We start from the raw sequence: 15,418 nt of genomic DNA, 5'->3' as shown, positions 1-15,418 counted from the left end.
AAGAAAGTAATTTTCTGCTTTAACGTTAAGATCTACTATGTATGCATACAAAATTTTCATGCAAATCAGACTTCATTTATTGTATAGTTTGTCTTATTTAATTAAAAGGGAAAAAGGAAAAAACAGAAGAACACCTACTCCCCTCCATGTTGCCTATTAAGTTGTTTTTGCCTATTAAGCTGTTTCTGCCAAGAGGACCCTCGCTACGGTGCTTCCATTGAGGCTAATCGCAGAGGAGAGGTGTGGGCACAGACACAAGCCTAGTGCTTAGGGTAGGGAGAGCAGCCACCCAGCCTGTCCATCAGGCTCACCTCTATTCACCCGGTAATTGCTGCGCCCTCTGGAAAGCTGACTAGACCCAGCATGATCTCAGAAGCCTAGTTATCCCCTACTGAATCATTTGGGAAATTGGTAAATAATACGGCTAATAGAAAAGCAGCGAATGTCAGACCACTCAGCCCAGAGGCCCCACTTTCACCGTGTGCCAAGACGTGCTGAAGCAGCTGGGATGCGCCCTTGTCCCCACTACAGCCGTGGTCCTGCAGGGATGCCCCTTGTCCACACTCCTCTGTGTCTGCCCCACGTGTCGTGCCCTCTTGACGTTCCTATAGCCCTCAGTCCTCCTTCCCCAGTGGGAAACGTGCCGGCAGCCTCCTGCCCTCAGTGGCCTGGGGGCTGCTGAGCCCAGCCTGCCTGCCAGCTCACCTCCCTGCCTACCCCGGCTCTCCAGGGCTTCCAATGCCTCCCCTTCCAAGTCACACCTCCTCCTCCTACTCTGAAGACTGTTTTGTGGGAACGCGGAACGCATTAGTTGGCTCACCGGTCCCTAGCACAGCGACTGCTCATTCAGTAATGCTCACACAAGACTGGAAAAGACTTGTCATCCTCTTACTGTCTGGCACTCCTTTACTAGCTTATTACTGTTTCCCTCTGCAGTACAGGTCCAAATTGGATGTCAGACACAGCAAAATGCCAGCAAAAGCTCCGGTTCACAGTCAGTAACCAGTCAGCGGACACGGTCCAAACCCAGCCACATGCTGGCACGTTCCCGTTAGCACAAGGTTTGCCCTGAACAAGCCCTTTGCCATTCATCCGCTTGTCTGCAAGGATGGGGGGATATGGGGGATTGCAATACTTCAAAATATTTGCAAGGTGCTAACAACCCATAGCGATGGCATCAGTTAAAAATTCGGGCAGGCACGAGGACAAGCAGACCCTCTTGGTTCAGCAGCCAGGTCTCTGCGGGACAAATTCCCACAGAGGTCACGCAACCTTCAGCATGATTGTTTCCTGGTCATCCACATACTCAGGCAAGGAAGGAAGGGATTAGGTCTGTCGGCCTGCAGGCTCCCCAGCAGCTGGCCTGCCAAAAACATCCACCCCAGCCCTAGCCCTTCCTTGCCTGCCTGTGTGAGCCACGAACCCTCCCAGGCTCAGCAGAGCCCATCGGGTACAGCCGGGCATCCCTGCGAGTGACCGGGCTGGCAGCTAAAATATCACCTGGCCGTCAGCACGAGCAGCACAGGTAGGGCAAAGGGGAACAACCCAAGATGCATGCCTTCGGTCGGTATGGTGAACAGCTGACATATGGTAATTTTAAAGGGGTTGCCACGCTGCGGCAATTATAAAAGGCTGATGCTCAGCTGAAAGAGCTGACAGTTGGAAGTTATGCCCTAGCACAAAAGAGAAGAAATGAAAGCGAAATGTGACTGAGCTGTTGTCTTGCATACTCATATTTTGTTGACAAATATATTTCTCAGTAGGCGAATTCAGCCCCTTCTTAAGAGTGTCACCATCAGCTGCTCACAGCAACGCGACCTGCATCTCTTACAGACGTGGTACTCCTGAAACCGACACAAGAGTGCAAGGACGGAGCGTCCTGCTCTTAACACATCTGTTGCACAGGCTAATGCTGCGGTATCAACAGCAACTTTGGACGTCATTATGCAACCCCTCTACAAGCCAAAAAAAAAAAAAAAAGATTGCATTGTAATGAAATATTTCTTTAAATGCATCACCCTAAGAGACTGCAATTTGGCTGATGGTTACAACTTTAAAATACATTTTATTTTAAAAATGCTTCAAACCACTGTTCAGCTATTACACTAGCACTTTACATGAACTACCACCTACAGTAGATTCAGGTTAGATACAGTCTTTTAGGATACCACTTCCATGACACACTTTTTTACTGAGCTCCAAGACTGTCCTAGATACAGTTAGAAATAGAATTTTACCCTGTTGAAATATTATACTTTGTACTATACATATACACATACACGTAAGTATACAGGTTTCATTGTAGCAGCAACGTTTAAATACATAGAAAGAGTTGGTATTCACCTTCAACAGCTCCAAATTGCAAGGTCTGATCCTGCAAGTGTATAGATGACTGTGAGACTGCAGTGAGTAATTTTATTTACAGTCACATTCATTTTATACAATTGTCAGGTAATTCATAACATTTTTTTGGAATTTGAGAGCATCTGAAACTGCATAGATACAGTTTCATTAAAAAAAAAAAAAAATCATCAGATCACAGAGCCACCAAAGACTGAACTGGAAGATCTATGGATCTCCTGCTCCAAGGAAAGATAATTCCTAATTCCAAACAAAATCTCATCTAGAGAGTTTCTGTCTTTTGTTTGGAACAGAGCAAGATTCGGACTATAAATGTTCTGTAATTGTGTTATTTTAGCAAACTTTAAACACCCAAATTTATTTTAAACAGTGATCTGTGTTCCTTCCTTCCTTCTTTTTCCTCCAGTTGTGAAAATTATTCCCAAAATTACACTGGGCAAAACAGTTCTCTTACAGCCTTGAAGAGCTAATATAGAGAAGTGAGTTTCAGTTTCCCATTCATGCTATGGCATGCCCTTCTGCTAGGTGTGTAAATACAAGAATCCTTTAAACTGCTACAGCTCCAGCAATGGACATGACTACCTCATCTGCTCCTACTAATCCATGGCCCTCTGGGTTGTTTTTAACAGTCTGTACCTCCCCTCTCCCTCCTGTGCAGCTTCTACTCCAAACAAGTTTTACTCGGTCATAAATCATTTCAAGAAGGTAAAACAGAACATGCTTTTGAGCCTGTGAAAAATGGGTGACAAGCTTTCTTTGCCAGAAGGATGCAAAATTTCTCCTTAGCCTACCGTTAAGTCAAAAATTAGATCTCAGTGTTTAAAATGTTGTTGGCATTTTAGAAGGACTTTTCCAAAATGTATGTATTTTTTAAATTTAATAGCTCATTAGTCCTTTTGACCCTTGTACAGCGGAGTCAAAGGGCTGAAGTGCTAAAACTGCTTCCCAGAGAGATACAGCAATACCCACACCAAGGGTGCAGTCTGTGCCCCTGCTCCTGAGCCCACGGGAGCATTGCCAGCATACCCTGGCACTGGTTTGGAAGATTGGCAACCAGACCACAGGTCAGAGGTGACGCTTTGTCTCCCACTAAGGCCAGTACTTCCTTGGCATCCAGTACCACCTGGAGAGAGGACAATACCCAAAGAGTATTTCACCAGTGGTGAAAGTGCCCCCAGATACTTCGGAGGAAGCAATGGCCTGCCGTACAAGCAGGTCCCGGTCCCTCACACCTGCTAACAACAGAGGAAGATGAATAAACTCTCTTGTTCTTCTTTTCCTTATCTTTGCACCTAAAATTCATCAGTAGATCCCATCGCTGCATTTATGCAATTTCTATTGTTTGGGCTTGTAAATGTTTTATTATTCTTGCCTAACTGTTGACGCATGCTTTTTCCTGTTACTTTTATGCACCGTTATAATGTAATAATAAATCTTACTTGGAAGCAGAACTTAGCATTTTTTACCTTTACTCTACACATTAGGTATGCTTCTGCTCAAGCACCCAGCACCTTGGCACACTGCACATTTCTGTGCTTATCGTTATGTAACTCACCTTTTCAACTCTCCGCAGCGACCTTGGCTTTCAGAGATCCTGACTGCGACTGCTCAAGTCCTGTACTCCTCCTCACATTTTGTTTTCTGGGTAGGTGTGACAGCCTCTGCCACGGCACTGCAAGGGAACCCGCCATGTACAACAAAGCGAGGAGCACAGGGCATGCCGAGACTGCCGATACCACAGAACTGTGTGTCAGCAGGTACTACTGTTCTGACCTGCATCTTCAAAATAGCAGAGCTCCTACCTGTGACAGATGTGGTATCCGTAAGACCCATCTAAAATTTTCCTTTGTGTAGGTGAGAAACAGATCATCAGCATCAGGAGATGAGAGAGCAAAGCTTTAGGCACCTGTTAACTGCTGTATCACTGTCTTCCTGCTCCTACTTCTTAGCAATAACATACAGTTGACAGTAAGTGCCTGCTATCTACAGTTTTCTACTTCTCATGGCCCTAGTCTCTTCCAGTTATTACCACCAGATGTGAATATATGAATAGGGAGGTGTCCTGACGTGATCGTAGGTGACGTGCACAGGCACTGGGGAAATGCAGACCAGCGGTGCAGAATGGCACTTCTTCGCTGACACTGACTGTACCTGCAGAGAACACGGGCACGCTGGATACTTCCAAGGTACCGAGAAGAAAGCCACAGTCTGTGGAACAGTGTGATCCAACAGATAGCCTGTTGTGGGGTTGTAAGTATAACTCCAAAGCAATAGCAGTTATGGGTAACTGCAACTGCATTACTGGCTAAGAAAGACCTTAGTCCCTATTCTGCACGCAATAGCACATGAAAGGAAGTGACTACGAAACACCACCTACAGAGAGAAAGGTGGTGGGTCTTACAAACAGGCAGCACGCACACAGAGCAGAGCAGAGCAGAGCAGACAGAGAAGCCAGAACCTTGTTCTTGCCCTGAGCAACATTTCCCAGCACCGGGTGAATCCAGCTCAGATGCAGATCTGGCTGATTGTCTCGTGACAGTCCTGTGGTACGACCCTTCTAGTAAAGACTCCCTGAGCCACACTGACCTTGATTGGCTCTGACTTTCTAGCCTCCACATGGCTTCCCTTAGAATCGATTCATCATTTATTTATCTTCTGCAAGGAGTGTGTCCTCTTGACATGTTCGGGAAGTGGCACATTCAAGTCCCCAGTCTAAGGTCTCTGTATAAAACCACAATAGCAGGCGACAGGGAGCTTCCATCACATTGGCTGCCTCCCTGTTGTGGACGGCAGGTAAAGTCATGTTCGGGATGAATGTCAGAGTCTTTCTTACTGACTTGCTCCTCTTGAAAACTTATGGCTTTCCTTCCCGTTAAGCTTGCTGGCTCCCTCCCTCCTCCCTCTGGAAACATATCCATGGCCCCCTCCAAACTTAAGAGTTCCCTGTTTAAATAAAAATTTCCCCAAGTGCACAACAGGCACTCTTTAACTGCGCACACTTAAGCGACTACAGAACATCTGTGGACGCCTGTCTTTGAGGCCATGCCAGCAAGCTCACCATTTATTTCCCTGCGTCCATCTTAACAGCCCTCTGATAACGGTGTGCCATTTCCTGTGTCACACGGCGCGCACACGGATGTCGATGACGGTGTGCGCGGTGGCTGCTCTGCTTAAGGCACAAGTCAGTTTATCACCTGGAAATTTCAACATGTCTCCCTGCCAGGGTAAAGCCGAAACATGCTTTCAGTTGTAAATCAGTTCAAACAGACGCATGCACACACTTCTCATTCCCTGGAACTGGACAGACCTTCCTGAAATCGCTTATTAGATCTGGGAAAATTAGTCCAAGAGCATATCACATGAGAGCCGTGGGAGAAGTAAGGCAGGATAAAAAATGGAGATTGCTTCACTTCTCAGATCTTTGGGGGTATCCTTTCTAGCTAGTCATATCTCAAACCCAACTAACCTAAATAGTTTTGTATCTGTTGGCTTTGGCAAAAACTCACTGTTGCCTTTTATTAGATATGAAGCAATAGGTGGGATGGAGGGAGCCAATTAATTATTAAAGTGACTTTCACATACTTTGAAAGTCTGCATGTCCTCGAAGCACACTCAATAAAGTTAACAAGGCTAACCAGGGCACTGTATAATGTCTGTGAAGCCTAGATATGCATTTTGTGAACTCCAGGAGATTCTGTTGTGTGCTTCCTTAACTCCACATGGACCCAATACACACTTCATAAAGCTCTTTCGTCTCAAAATACAAACCTTACAAGCTCCTTCCTTCCAGTCCTACTCTGAAGTTGCTGTTTTCAATTAGCTTTCCAGCCAGGTCTCCCTCTCTGCCCTCCACGCCACTCCCTTTCACTCCTAATTCAACTTAAGAGCAGAAGGTATTTACATCCTATCCCCACGTAACATGTTCACCTGCCCATCCGTGAGGACCTGCAGCTATCCTTCCTGTGGTATGTCCGATACACACAGTAACCATCTCAAGGCTCTAACACACTCTTCAAATTCTCAGCAAAGCACAATGCATATCTATTATACCATGGCTAATATCTAATATCATACTACTACTAAATATAATAGCTACAACAACTATTTTTGCTAGATATTACTCCTTTAACCCCCCTTCCACACTTTACTTGGGCATATCAGTTTGGATCCACGAGGTCTCCTCCAGCGGGCTCCTGGCAATGAGTATAGATTAGTAATAACCTCGGTGAGACAACAGTCCGCAGCCAGTAGTGAAGGAGAGGTGTCAGTGGCGCTCGAGGCACTCGTTGAACCTAATTAACATAGGCCCTGTTAACAGAACAGGCATAGGTCCCACACCATTTTATTTTCACTCTCCTGTCAGCGATACCAATCCTTTGCAGGAGGTCTAGAACTAAGAGTGGAAATACACATATAATACAATAATCTTCCTGCAGCATTTCCAGTTGTTGATCGCACTGTCACTTTGACCAACTTGAGCAGAACATCTTTTCAGAAGGAATAAACTCTGAAACTATAGGCCAAGGTGTTCGAAAGAGTGAACTCTGACACCAAGGAACAGTAAGTGTATTAACCAAGCTTTGGGGCTCAAGTCTGTAATTTTTATTCACCCAACACTTGTTTTTCAATCAAGGAAACTATTTCCATTCTGCTTCTGTAACAAGATTGGTCTTCACGTAATAGAATGTATAATGAAAATAACAGCTGTATTTAAACACACAGCAGAAGCCATTAGGCATGGAAGAATTACTCTTTTTCTAGTAAATCATGGCTGTCTAACAAATTTTATACATGGCAGTCCTTGTCCATACTAGGAGCCAAATTGTGCTTTGTTTTATCCCAGTTAAGATGCACTGGTTACTATAGTTTCTGGAACAATTCTTATTCCCCTTATAGCTCAGAATGCAATTTGGGGAAATGAAACAGAACAGACAAAGGAGAATTCCAGAGCCATGGAGAAAGGATGAGGAGTGAGGAAGGAAAGAAACAACTGTAGAATACTTAATATTTGTAATACCTTTCAGGTCTGTCCTCTTTTCTTTATAATGTTTAAACATCCCATTAGCACTTGATCCAAGCACTACTTTCATGGAAATTATCATCAGTGCCCGTGTTGCCATTTTTTCTTATTTACAGCTGCAGTCCCATTTTCTTTAGTATTAGGGTATTTTCTGAGACCCAGGTTGTTAGAAACTAATAACTCTACTGAGACTGTGCAAATTTTATGCCCTTACTGCATAATTACTACTGGCAGCTAGTCACTACAGAAACCCACCTAGCACAAGCTGCTGGGAAATAATCCCAGCCATTATGTGAGCAGCACGGCTACAGCCAGGCAGAGAAGAACCAGATAGGGAACCAAACAAAACCTGAGCCAGTCCACACACCAGTCGCTATACTTCATCCTTAGCAGTTAAGTAAACCTTAACCTCAAAATGGTAAGGACTTCAGTGCCGCACGACACAGTGAGCTTTTACCACAGATAGAGGTGGTGTAAAAACACCGAGAGCACCTAGCAAAACACTAGGAATAGCATGCAACAACACGGGCATTGTTCTTTTCTAGCTTCATTGATTATCCACTGTTTGAAGCCTCGGATTTGTTACAAGCTGGCACTCAACCCTTGGCCAGGAGTTCCTGTGAATACTGGGCTTTTGAGAAGGGCATGCCATGCCCTGGCCAAGCTCTAGACTGTCATGTGCAGTCTTGAACAGGGCTGCTTTCCAGTCTGTGGACATAAGCACGGCTACATACCACTACATCTGAGTCGAGGCAGTGTCCCAGCAGCTCCAGAGCAGATAACAATGCCCTTTTCAATGCTGCATCTTCCCCTGAGCAGGAATCCTTGCAGCCCCTCTGCAGCCAAGACAAATTTGCCGTTAGCCAGAGAGCCAGGCTTCTGCAAACAAAATTTGTGGTTCTGTTTCTGATGACTCAAGAGTGTTGTTTAGCTCCCACCCATGATGTTCATTGTTTATGTCCCTGGATTTGTTACACAATCAACTACATATGCACTTCATTTTGGTCTGTACTAACTGTAAGTAGTACTTACTTTTCATAAAATCTCTGCATTGCCATGTACATCTCTGTTTACCCCAGGAACCTTCCAGAGTACGATCGGCTTTTCAAGCTTCATCCACTTATTGATCAGCTGGTTGAAAAATTTAAACAGCTGTTCACTCTTTGCCAAAACATTTCTCATGCAATTTATTTAAGGGGAGAACTGTTTTAAATAGCAGACTCTTCTTTCAGATGTCTCAATACTGTGTGAGATTTTTAAGAACCTTTCATATATGCTGTCACATATGTTGTTTTAGTACAGACACTGGCAAAGTGCAGAAGTCACCTCCTCCCTCTCCAACCTTATGCTTTAACTCTAACATAAACCAGTGCAGGACCTCATTCTCCACACCCTAGCCTTTCTATATGTCACTTTAGAATGAATATATTTTAAATGTGCATTTATTCTACTTAAGGTAACATTATTTCCCAGATCAGTAAAAGGAAAAATATCAGAATAGGAGATAGCAAGTAATTCTGGAGCTATGAAAATTAGGAGGCCTGATTCCCAAAATCTCTTCTCCTTACGGATTCTCTGATGTCTAATAAAATACGTTCATTAGTCTTGAATTCAGTGGAGATACTAACAGTTTAGGTTTTTTTTCTCTCTCTGTCTCTCTTTCTATTCTTCTCATCTCTTCTCATCTGCTAAGTTTTGTAATAAGGCAAAATCCTAGGTTCATCTAAGGATTCTCCCTCTAGACAGCGAGAGGAGTGTGAGAGGCAGAGTACATGAAGCGCATGGAAATGCAGAGGTAGACCTGCCTGCAAAGCAAGGCTCTCGGTTCACAGTGAATTACCTCTCTTGACTTTTTTAATTCGAAATGTTTTGAATTCTCCTCAGAGCAGATGGCCCCTGAGCCCCTCTCCCTGAACCATGCCAGTGGCATGGTGAGGAGCTTTGCTGCCCGCAGCAGCGATGCAAAGGGCCAAGCCCCCTTCCAAAGGCACCCGCCTTGCACTGCAGCCACCCTCACCACACCGCCTCGAATTAGAGCCTGCCCCACAGCTGTGACCTGGCGGCCTGCAGGACAAGGACCCGAACACAGGGGGCTCAGCATGGCCTGGGTGCGTGGCTCTGGGACAGTCTCACCACCACCCAGTCAGCCACCAGGTGCTGGGAGCTCTGGAAGAACGGGGTGCAGGTGCTGCGCAAGCTTCTCTTGGACAATTTCATCAGGAAGACATGGAGCTATGCAGCTCAATACGAATGTCATGACGGCCCACAGCATGGCAAAGAGCAGCTTAGGAACGAAGAACAGGTGCTTAAAAGTGCATGTGGAAAAGGCAGAGTAGATGCTGCTGGGCTGAGGAATGATTTCTGGAACATTCTTAGCAACGAGTTAGAGAAAAAGCCATTGTTCTTCAGCTCTGTCCACACTGTAAAGATACACTGGGATTTCTCTCTGACATCAAACTCTCAGGATAGCAACAGCCACAAGTAAAATTTTCTCCCATCTCTGGGTGGGAAGAATTTGTCTGTCCCCGGGCAGCCAACGACCTGACCTTGACTGTTCATGTCTGCATTACGTCTTGGCAGGACTGCAGCCCATGATACACCTGGCAAAAGGCCTTCAGCACTTGGAAACTCCAGCTAGAACAAGATGTTGCATTTTATACAATTATATGAAGCTGCTAACATATAAGAGAAGCTGCTACAATCAGCAACTGGTCCTATTGTCTCTGCTTTCTTTGTCCCACCCGCCCCGGAATGGTCCCCTTATCCACTGCTGATTGCAGTTTCAGCCTTTGGTTCTTAACTTGCGGTTGTTCAGAGGGCTGGGGCCGGGTTATCTGAAAGAACATCTACACCTCCAGGGAAAGACGGTGGCTGAAAAGTACTCTCCTGTGCACAGTGGTACTGCCTGCGGTAAGAGAAGCACGTCTGACCTGAGACTGGACTGGCCTCCCTGCAGAAAGAAACTTCCCACCGTCTGCTTCAGGCATCAACTGCATTTCTCAGGCTTTGTCTTAAGGTAAACACATAGGTACATGCAGCCTCTCAAACCAAACCAAACTACATGCGTAAGAGAAGTTATTAAAAGAGAATTCCCCCTGAAGATCCGCTCACTCTTCCTGACCCACCGCTTGTGGAAGACAGGTGAGCAATCACCTTCATGTTGATGGCAGCAGTCCTCTAAACACACCAGCGGAAGGCTCTCAGATGCTGACCATCAGCTTTGTATTGGACCACGTGCTCAGCAGAACAGAAATCCCAAGCTAATACCGAGTGCTTTTCCCCGGAGCACTCAGCTTTCCCCTCCAGAAGCTCACACCTGGACACCACTCAAACAGCGACATCGCGGACGAGCATTCAGGGAAAAGACATCCAAATAAGCCTGCCCAACACTTCTGAACCCTTATATCAAATGCTGGCAAATCGTTTTTGAACTGGAATACAATGTACCCAGCCCAGATAGGCTTGCTTCTGCTGTAACTTTGGCATGCTCATTTCCACGTAAATACACAGAAGGTTCTTCACCTTGGAGCTATTCCGCAGGGGTTTTCATAGCTGGGATGGAGGTATAAAGCGAAAGCTCTGGGTGTGCTTGTAAACCATCCGTGCTAAATGATTTCTGCAAACCTCAGACACACCGAGGAAAACCAAGAACAAAACAATATGATCTTATTAGGGTGTGCAAAGTTACTTCAGCAAATCCCTAAGGAGGAACAACTTTTGGAGGGCCTGGCAGCTTCAGCACGCGGAAAGACTGCGTGTATGTAACACACTGGCTGTGGCTGAGGGCTTCAAAGTCCTAGCTGGAGGCAGCACCCCTGGGAAAAATCTGGCCGTCGTGTCAGCTGTATCAGAGGTTACCTGTAGCCACCACGCAGTTATTCCTGAAGACAACTCTCAAAGTGCTCCCTACTTCGATCCTTTTGAAGATACCAAGTGCTGAGAAACACTTTCTGGCGTGTTTTGGTTCAAGAGAAAAAATGGTATCCGTACAGTCAGTCGTCTTCTAAATCTTGCCTTCTAATACTTCCGCTTAATTTTTTCCCACCTGAATGGCAACTACTCTTGAAAGCACCACACATTGCACACTTGATAAATTATAAAAATGACCTTCACCATTTCTCTACTCATGCATTGGTCAGAGATAACTTCAAGGCAGAAGGATGCGGAGGAGGCAGCCTAGGTCTTCCTCCAACAAAGCACTTAGGCGTACACATAAGGGTGTCAGCATCCCAGCTGAAGACAGTGGGACATATTTCAAGGTATGTACGTGTTCCAGAATTTTACTGAAGTTCAAACGCAAATAAAAAATTAACACACGTCAGGTAAAAAATATATATCTGTATAAATGGCACTATGGTCATACCTTGCACTGAAATTCTACAGAAATAAGAAAATACTTTGTTTAGTTAATTCAGCAATGTTCCTTTTGGACAGTGACAAAAAGCGTTTTTTTAGAGCATGTATGTGACCCACTTCTGTTTAGGTGGAAGCACTCTTTTTACCTCTGACGGAAATGGAGCTGAATGACAAAATGTAAGGCTCTTTGTAATTCAGGAATGATCCTAAAAAGCACACCCTGCCAGTGGAATCATGAGATTTTGTAAAATCTTAGTATTTAGATATTGATAGGCATTCACGTGTCAGGAAATCAAGCTTGCACATTCTTTACAATTTCCACGTGGAGCACTTACACTTCTAGCACGCACCAGTGTGCCTAGGGCATTTGTTTAAGGGTCATCCAAACATCGGTACTGTTATTTCAAACCATTTAGAAAGTTCCTAGCAAATGATGGTTGCAGCAATTTGGGGGGGTTGTTTTATGGCTGTAAATATTTTTTTTTCACAATACTGTTGGATTTCGCTATGGCTTTAATGCGTTTTCCTCTTCTCGTCACATTTTTAGTGCCACTATTCTACCGGATACCTGAAATACTTTTGCACTAATAAGAAGTACTGGTTGCCCTGGGATGGCATCCAGAAAAGATACATATACATTTAGGGAGGTTTGAAATATCAAAGCACTTCCCAAAAATACAAGCTAAAGTCATTGCAAGCACTTTGGCAATGGCAAGCCTGGCGAAGCTGATATTGAATTTAAAAAAAAGGGGGGGGGGTGGAATTTATCACAGTACTTTTGCATGGCTATAGCTGTGGGGAAAAATGCAGCACTTTTCTTTCTATGTCCAAAAATTCAGGCAAATGCAAAATCAAACAGTGCAACACTGTTAATTATTGTTAATTGCAATACTGCAGTACGTTAATTAGCCATACCATCGATAATCAGGCCTTCCCTAGTATTCATTCACCTTCAGTCACACATTGTTTGCCTTCCTCATGTCCGCGACTGGTAAAACATTAGACAGGCTGTGTGGCACATCCGAAAGTAGCATGGATTTCTGCTGATGGCAGGGTTTTTAAATGCTCAAGGCGCTGGCACAACCAACTCGCGTGAACGGCAACCTTGGCTCTCCATTTTAATTATGGTGAAATAATGCATTTTCAATTCCATCAAGTAACGTGATGCAAGGGAAGGGATCCTAGAACCAATCGCAGACACACAGATCGTTCGGCTATGTACAGTAACATGCAGTGACGACAGAATGAAATATTCATAACCTCGAGGGAGATGAAATTCTGCGTGCATCTACCACGATACGAAAACCACCAGGTATCGTTTTAAAAACAAAACCCACCATATCCACCTTACTGAGCTGTACAGGCCCTGCTCGAGCGATCAGTCTTGGATGCTCTCTTTGACTTAAAACAATAGGATGGATTTTACCGAACAGTGACAAACCTAAAAGTGGACGAGGTGAATGCCACGAACCTGGGGTCTCTGACTACAGACACCGTTTTTCCAAAATACCCAGCGTTTTGGATGATGATTGCAACTCCGGCCATGCAGACGCGTGGTGTGCCACCGCCGTTGCATTAATTTATTGCATCGCTGCTTTGCATTCCTTCATTGTGCCACCGCGCTCGCGCCCGTTCACAACAGCACAAAACTCGAGTAAAACTAGTTGAAGAAACGCGCCTCAAACCCAGCAGGCTGCAACGTTTCTTTTCTATCGTTTCGACTGGGGTTGTGATCTATCTCACCGGGATTGTAACCTATTTCGGGGCGCCCAGCCTCTCAGGGAGGACCGCTGGGCTTTCAGCACGCCCCAGTTTTTGTCAGCCGGCGCACGCGGATCGCGCCTCGCCACCGCCCGACTATCGCGACACGGCCACGACACGACGCCCCCCATGCCCTGGGGGGGCTTCCCCGGCTCCGGTCCCGGCCGAGCCCCCGCTGGGAAGCCTGAAGGGCAGCGCAGGGGGGTGCCCGCAGACAAAAGCGCCGAGCGCTGCCCGGTGGCAGCGCTCGGCGCTTTTGTCTGCGGGCACCCCCCTGCCCTCGGCGGCGACCCCTGCCCAACCCGGCCCCCCTCCGGGTCCGGGGGACACCCCCGCGGCGGGGGCAGCGCCCCCAGCCCCAATTCTCGCCCCCGTTCCCGTGGGCACGGCGGGGCGACGATGACACAGCAGGGCCGCCGGCGGCCCCTCAGAGCCGCGGGCGAGGGGGGCGAGGGGCACCGGGGAAGAGGGGCGGCCCCGGCCCCCCTCAGAGCGAGCCAAACTTCGTCGGCGGCCGCCCCCCGAAGCCCGGCGGCCCCGGCCCGGCGCCTCCCCGCCCCGCCGCCCCCGTGTCCTCAGCCAACCTCCGCCGCCTCGCTTCACAAAGGGCGGCCCCGGGAGCGGCCCCGGGAGCAGCGGCGGGGCGCCGGGGGTGTCGCGGAGCGGAGCGCACCTACCTTCTTGTCGTCCCTGTCGCCGCCGTGCCGCCGCTCCGGGGGGCCGCTGTCGGCGGCGGGGCCCGTGTCGGCGACGGGCTGCCCATCGCGGGGCGGCGGGCGCTGGTGCGGGCAGGCGGTTGAGCCCGCCGCCGGGGGGATGGGCTCCGGGCACGGAGAAACTCCCTTAACATCCATCTCCATCTTCCAGCTCACTGCGTGGCGAGACAAAAGCAGGCGAACACTTTCCACCACCCCGCGTCTCTCTTTGGCTTTTCTCCTTTCGCTCTTTTTTTTTTTTTTTCTTTCTTTCTTTCTTCTTCGCCTCCCGCCTGCCTCTCCCCCCCCCGACACACACACACACACACACGCACCCCACCACCGCCACCTCAGGAGGCCGTGACACGCATGGCTCCGGCCGCCTCCGCCGCACCGAGCCGGCGGCTGCAAGCCTCCCCTAGGTCCTCCACACTTTTGTGTGTGAGTGTGTGCGCGTGTGTGTGTGCCTGTGTGTGTGTGTGCCTTCGCTCCGACGGCCCCCAGCCGCCCCCCGGCACGGCCAGGCGCTCACTAAGCCGCTCTCTCGCCCCCCTGGCAGCCCCCGGCCGTGCCCGGCTCCCCGCTGCCCGTGCCCCCGGCCCGGCCGAGCCCCCGGGGCCGCGGCCCCGCGCACCAAGTTAGCGGCAGGCGGCGGGGGCCGGCCCGGGGGTGGGGGCGAGGGGCAGCCGCCGGGGCCGGGCGGGGAGCTCCTGACCAAAACCCGGTCATGTCAAGGAAAAAGTTAACCCCCCCCCTTCCCTTCCCTCCCCTCCCCCTGCCCACGGCCCAGGCAAGCGCAATACAGCAAAGCGAAACGAGCGATTTCCGACCTGTGCGAGGTGCCGGCGGCGAGAAGAGGCGAGCATTGACCCGGTTGTTGCCTTTATTTTATTTTATTTCCCCCTTTCTTTCCCCCCTACCCCCCCCAACCCCCCCCGCACCAGCCGCTAAGGCAAATGGGGGCTGCTCGGAGCGGTTGTGTGGGACTGGAGCTCCCTCTCGCTCAGGCTGCCGGCGCCACGCAGCACTGCACAGGGAGAGCCGGAGTGAGGAGGAAAACAAGAGCGGATTCAGGCAGGAAAGCTACATCAGGACCGGCCGCCGGCTCTCCCTTTTGCTCCCCAAAAATACGAGAAGAGAAAGACAAAAAAAAAAATTGCGTGTAAGCTGTTAAATCAGTCGTGACCGCAGCGTGCACGCGATTACTTCGTTCCTCGCATTAGCC

The 15,418-nt window shown here is 48.1% G+C and overlaps 1 protein-coding gene across 11 annotated transcripts in view; it reads right to left on the bottom strand.

The window, feature by feature from the left end:
- The window catches only part of RBMS3 (RNA binding motif single stranded interacting protein 3), a 708,023-nt gene extending 692,853 nt beyond the window's left edge, over positions 1-15,170 (bottom strand). For 3 of the 11 annotated variants that reach the window (XM_040549111.1, XM_040549115.1, XM_040549116.1), the window contains exons 1-2: positions 15,024-15,169; positions 14,176-14,369 (exon numbers count right to left, since the gene is read on the bottom strand). In XM_040549111.1, coding sequence (XP_040405045.1) covers positions 14,176-14,358 — 183 coding nt within the window. In that variant the 5' untranslated portion in view covers positions 14,359-14,369; positions 15,024-15,169. Of the gene's footprint in view, positions 1-14,175; positions 14,436-14,528; positions 14,796-15,023 lie in introns of those variants that run through there. The other 8 variants (XM_040549119.1, XM_040549126.1, XM_040549113.1 and 5 more) reach the window with 6 other exon arrangements.
- Between the last annotated feature and the right edge of the window lie 248 nt (positions 15,171-15,418).

The sequence above is a fragment of the Cygnus olor genome, chromosome 2 (genome assembly GCF_009769625.2).
Source record: "Cygnus olor isolate bCygOlo1 chromosome 2, bCygOlo1.pri.v2, whole genome shotgun sequence".
Lineage (NCBI taxonomy): Eukaryota > Metazoa > Chordata > Aves > Anseriformes > Anatidae > Cygnus > Cygnus olor.
The sequence above is the reverse complement of the archived record's forward strand: the minus strand, read 5'-3'. Positions and strand labels throughout refer to the sequence as shown.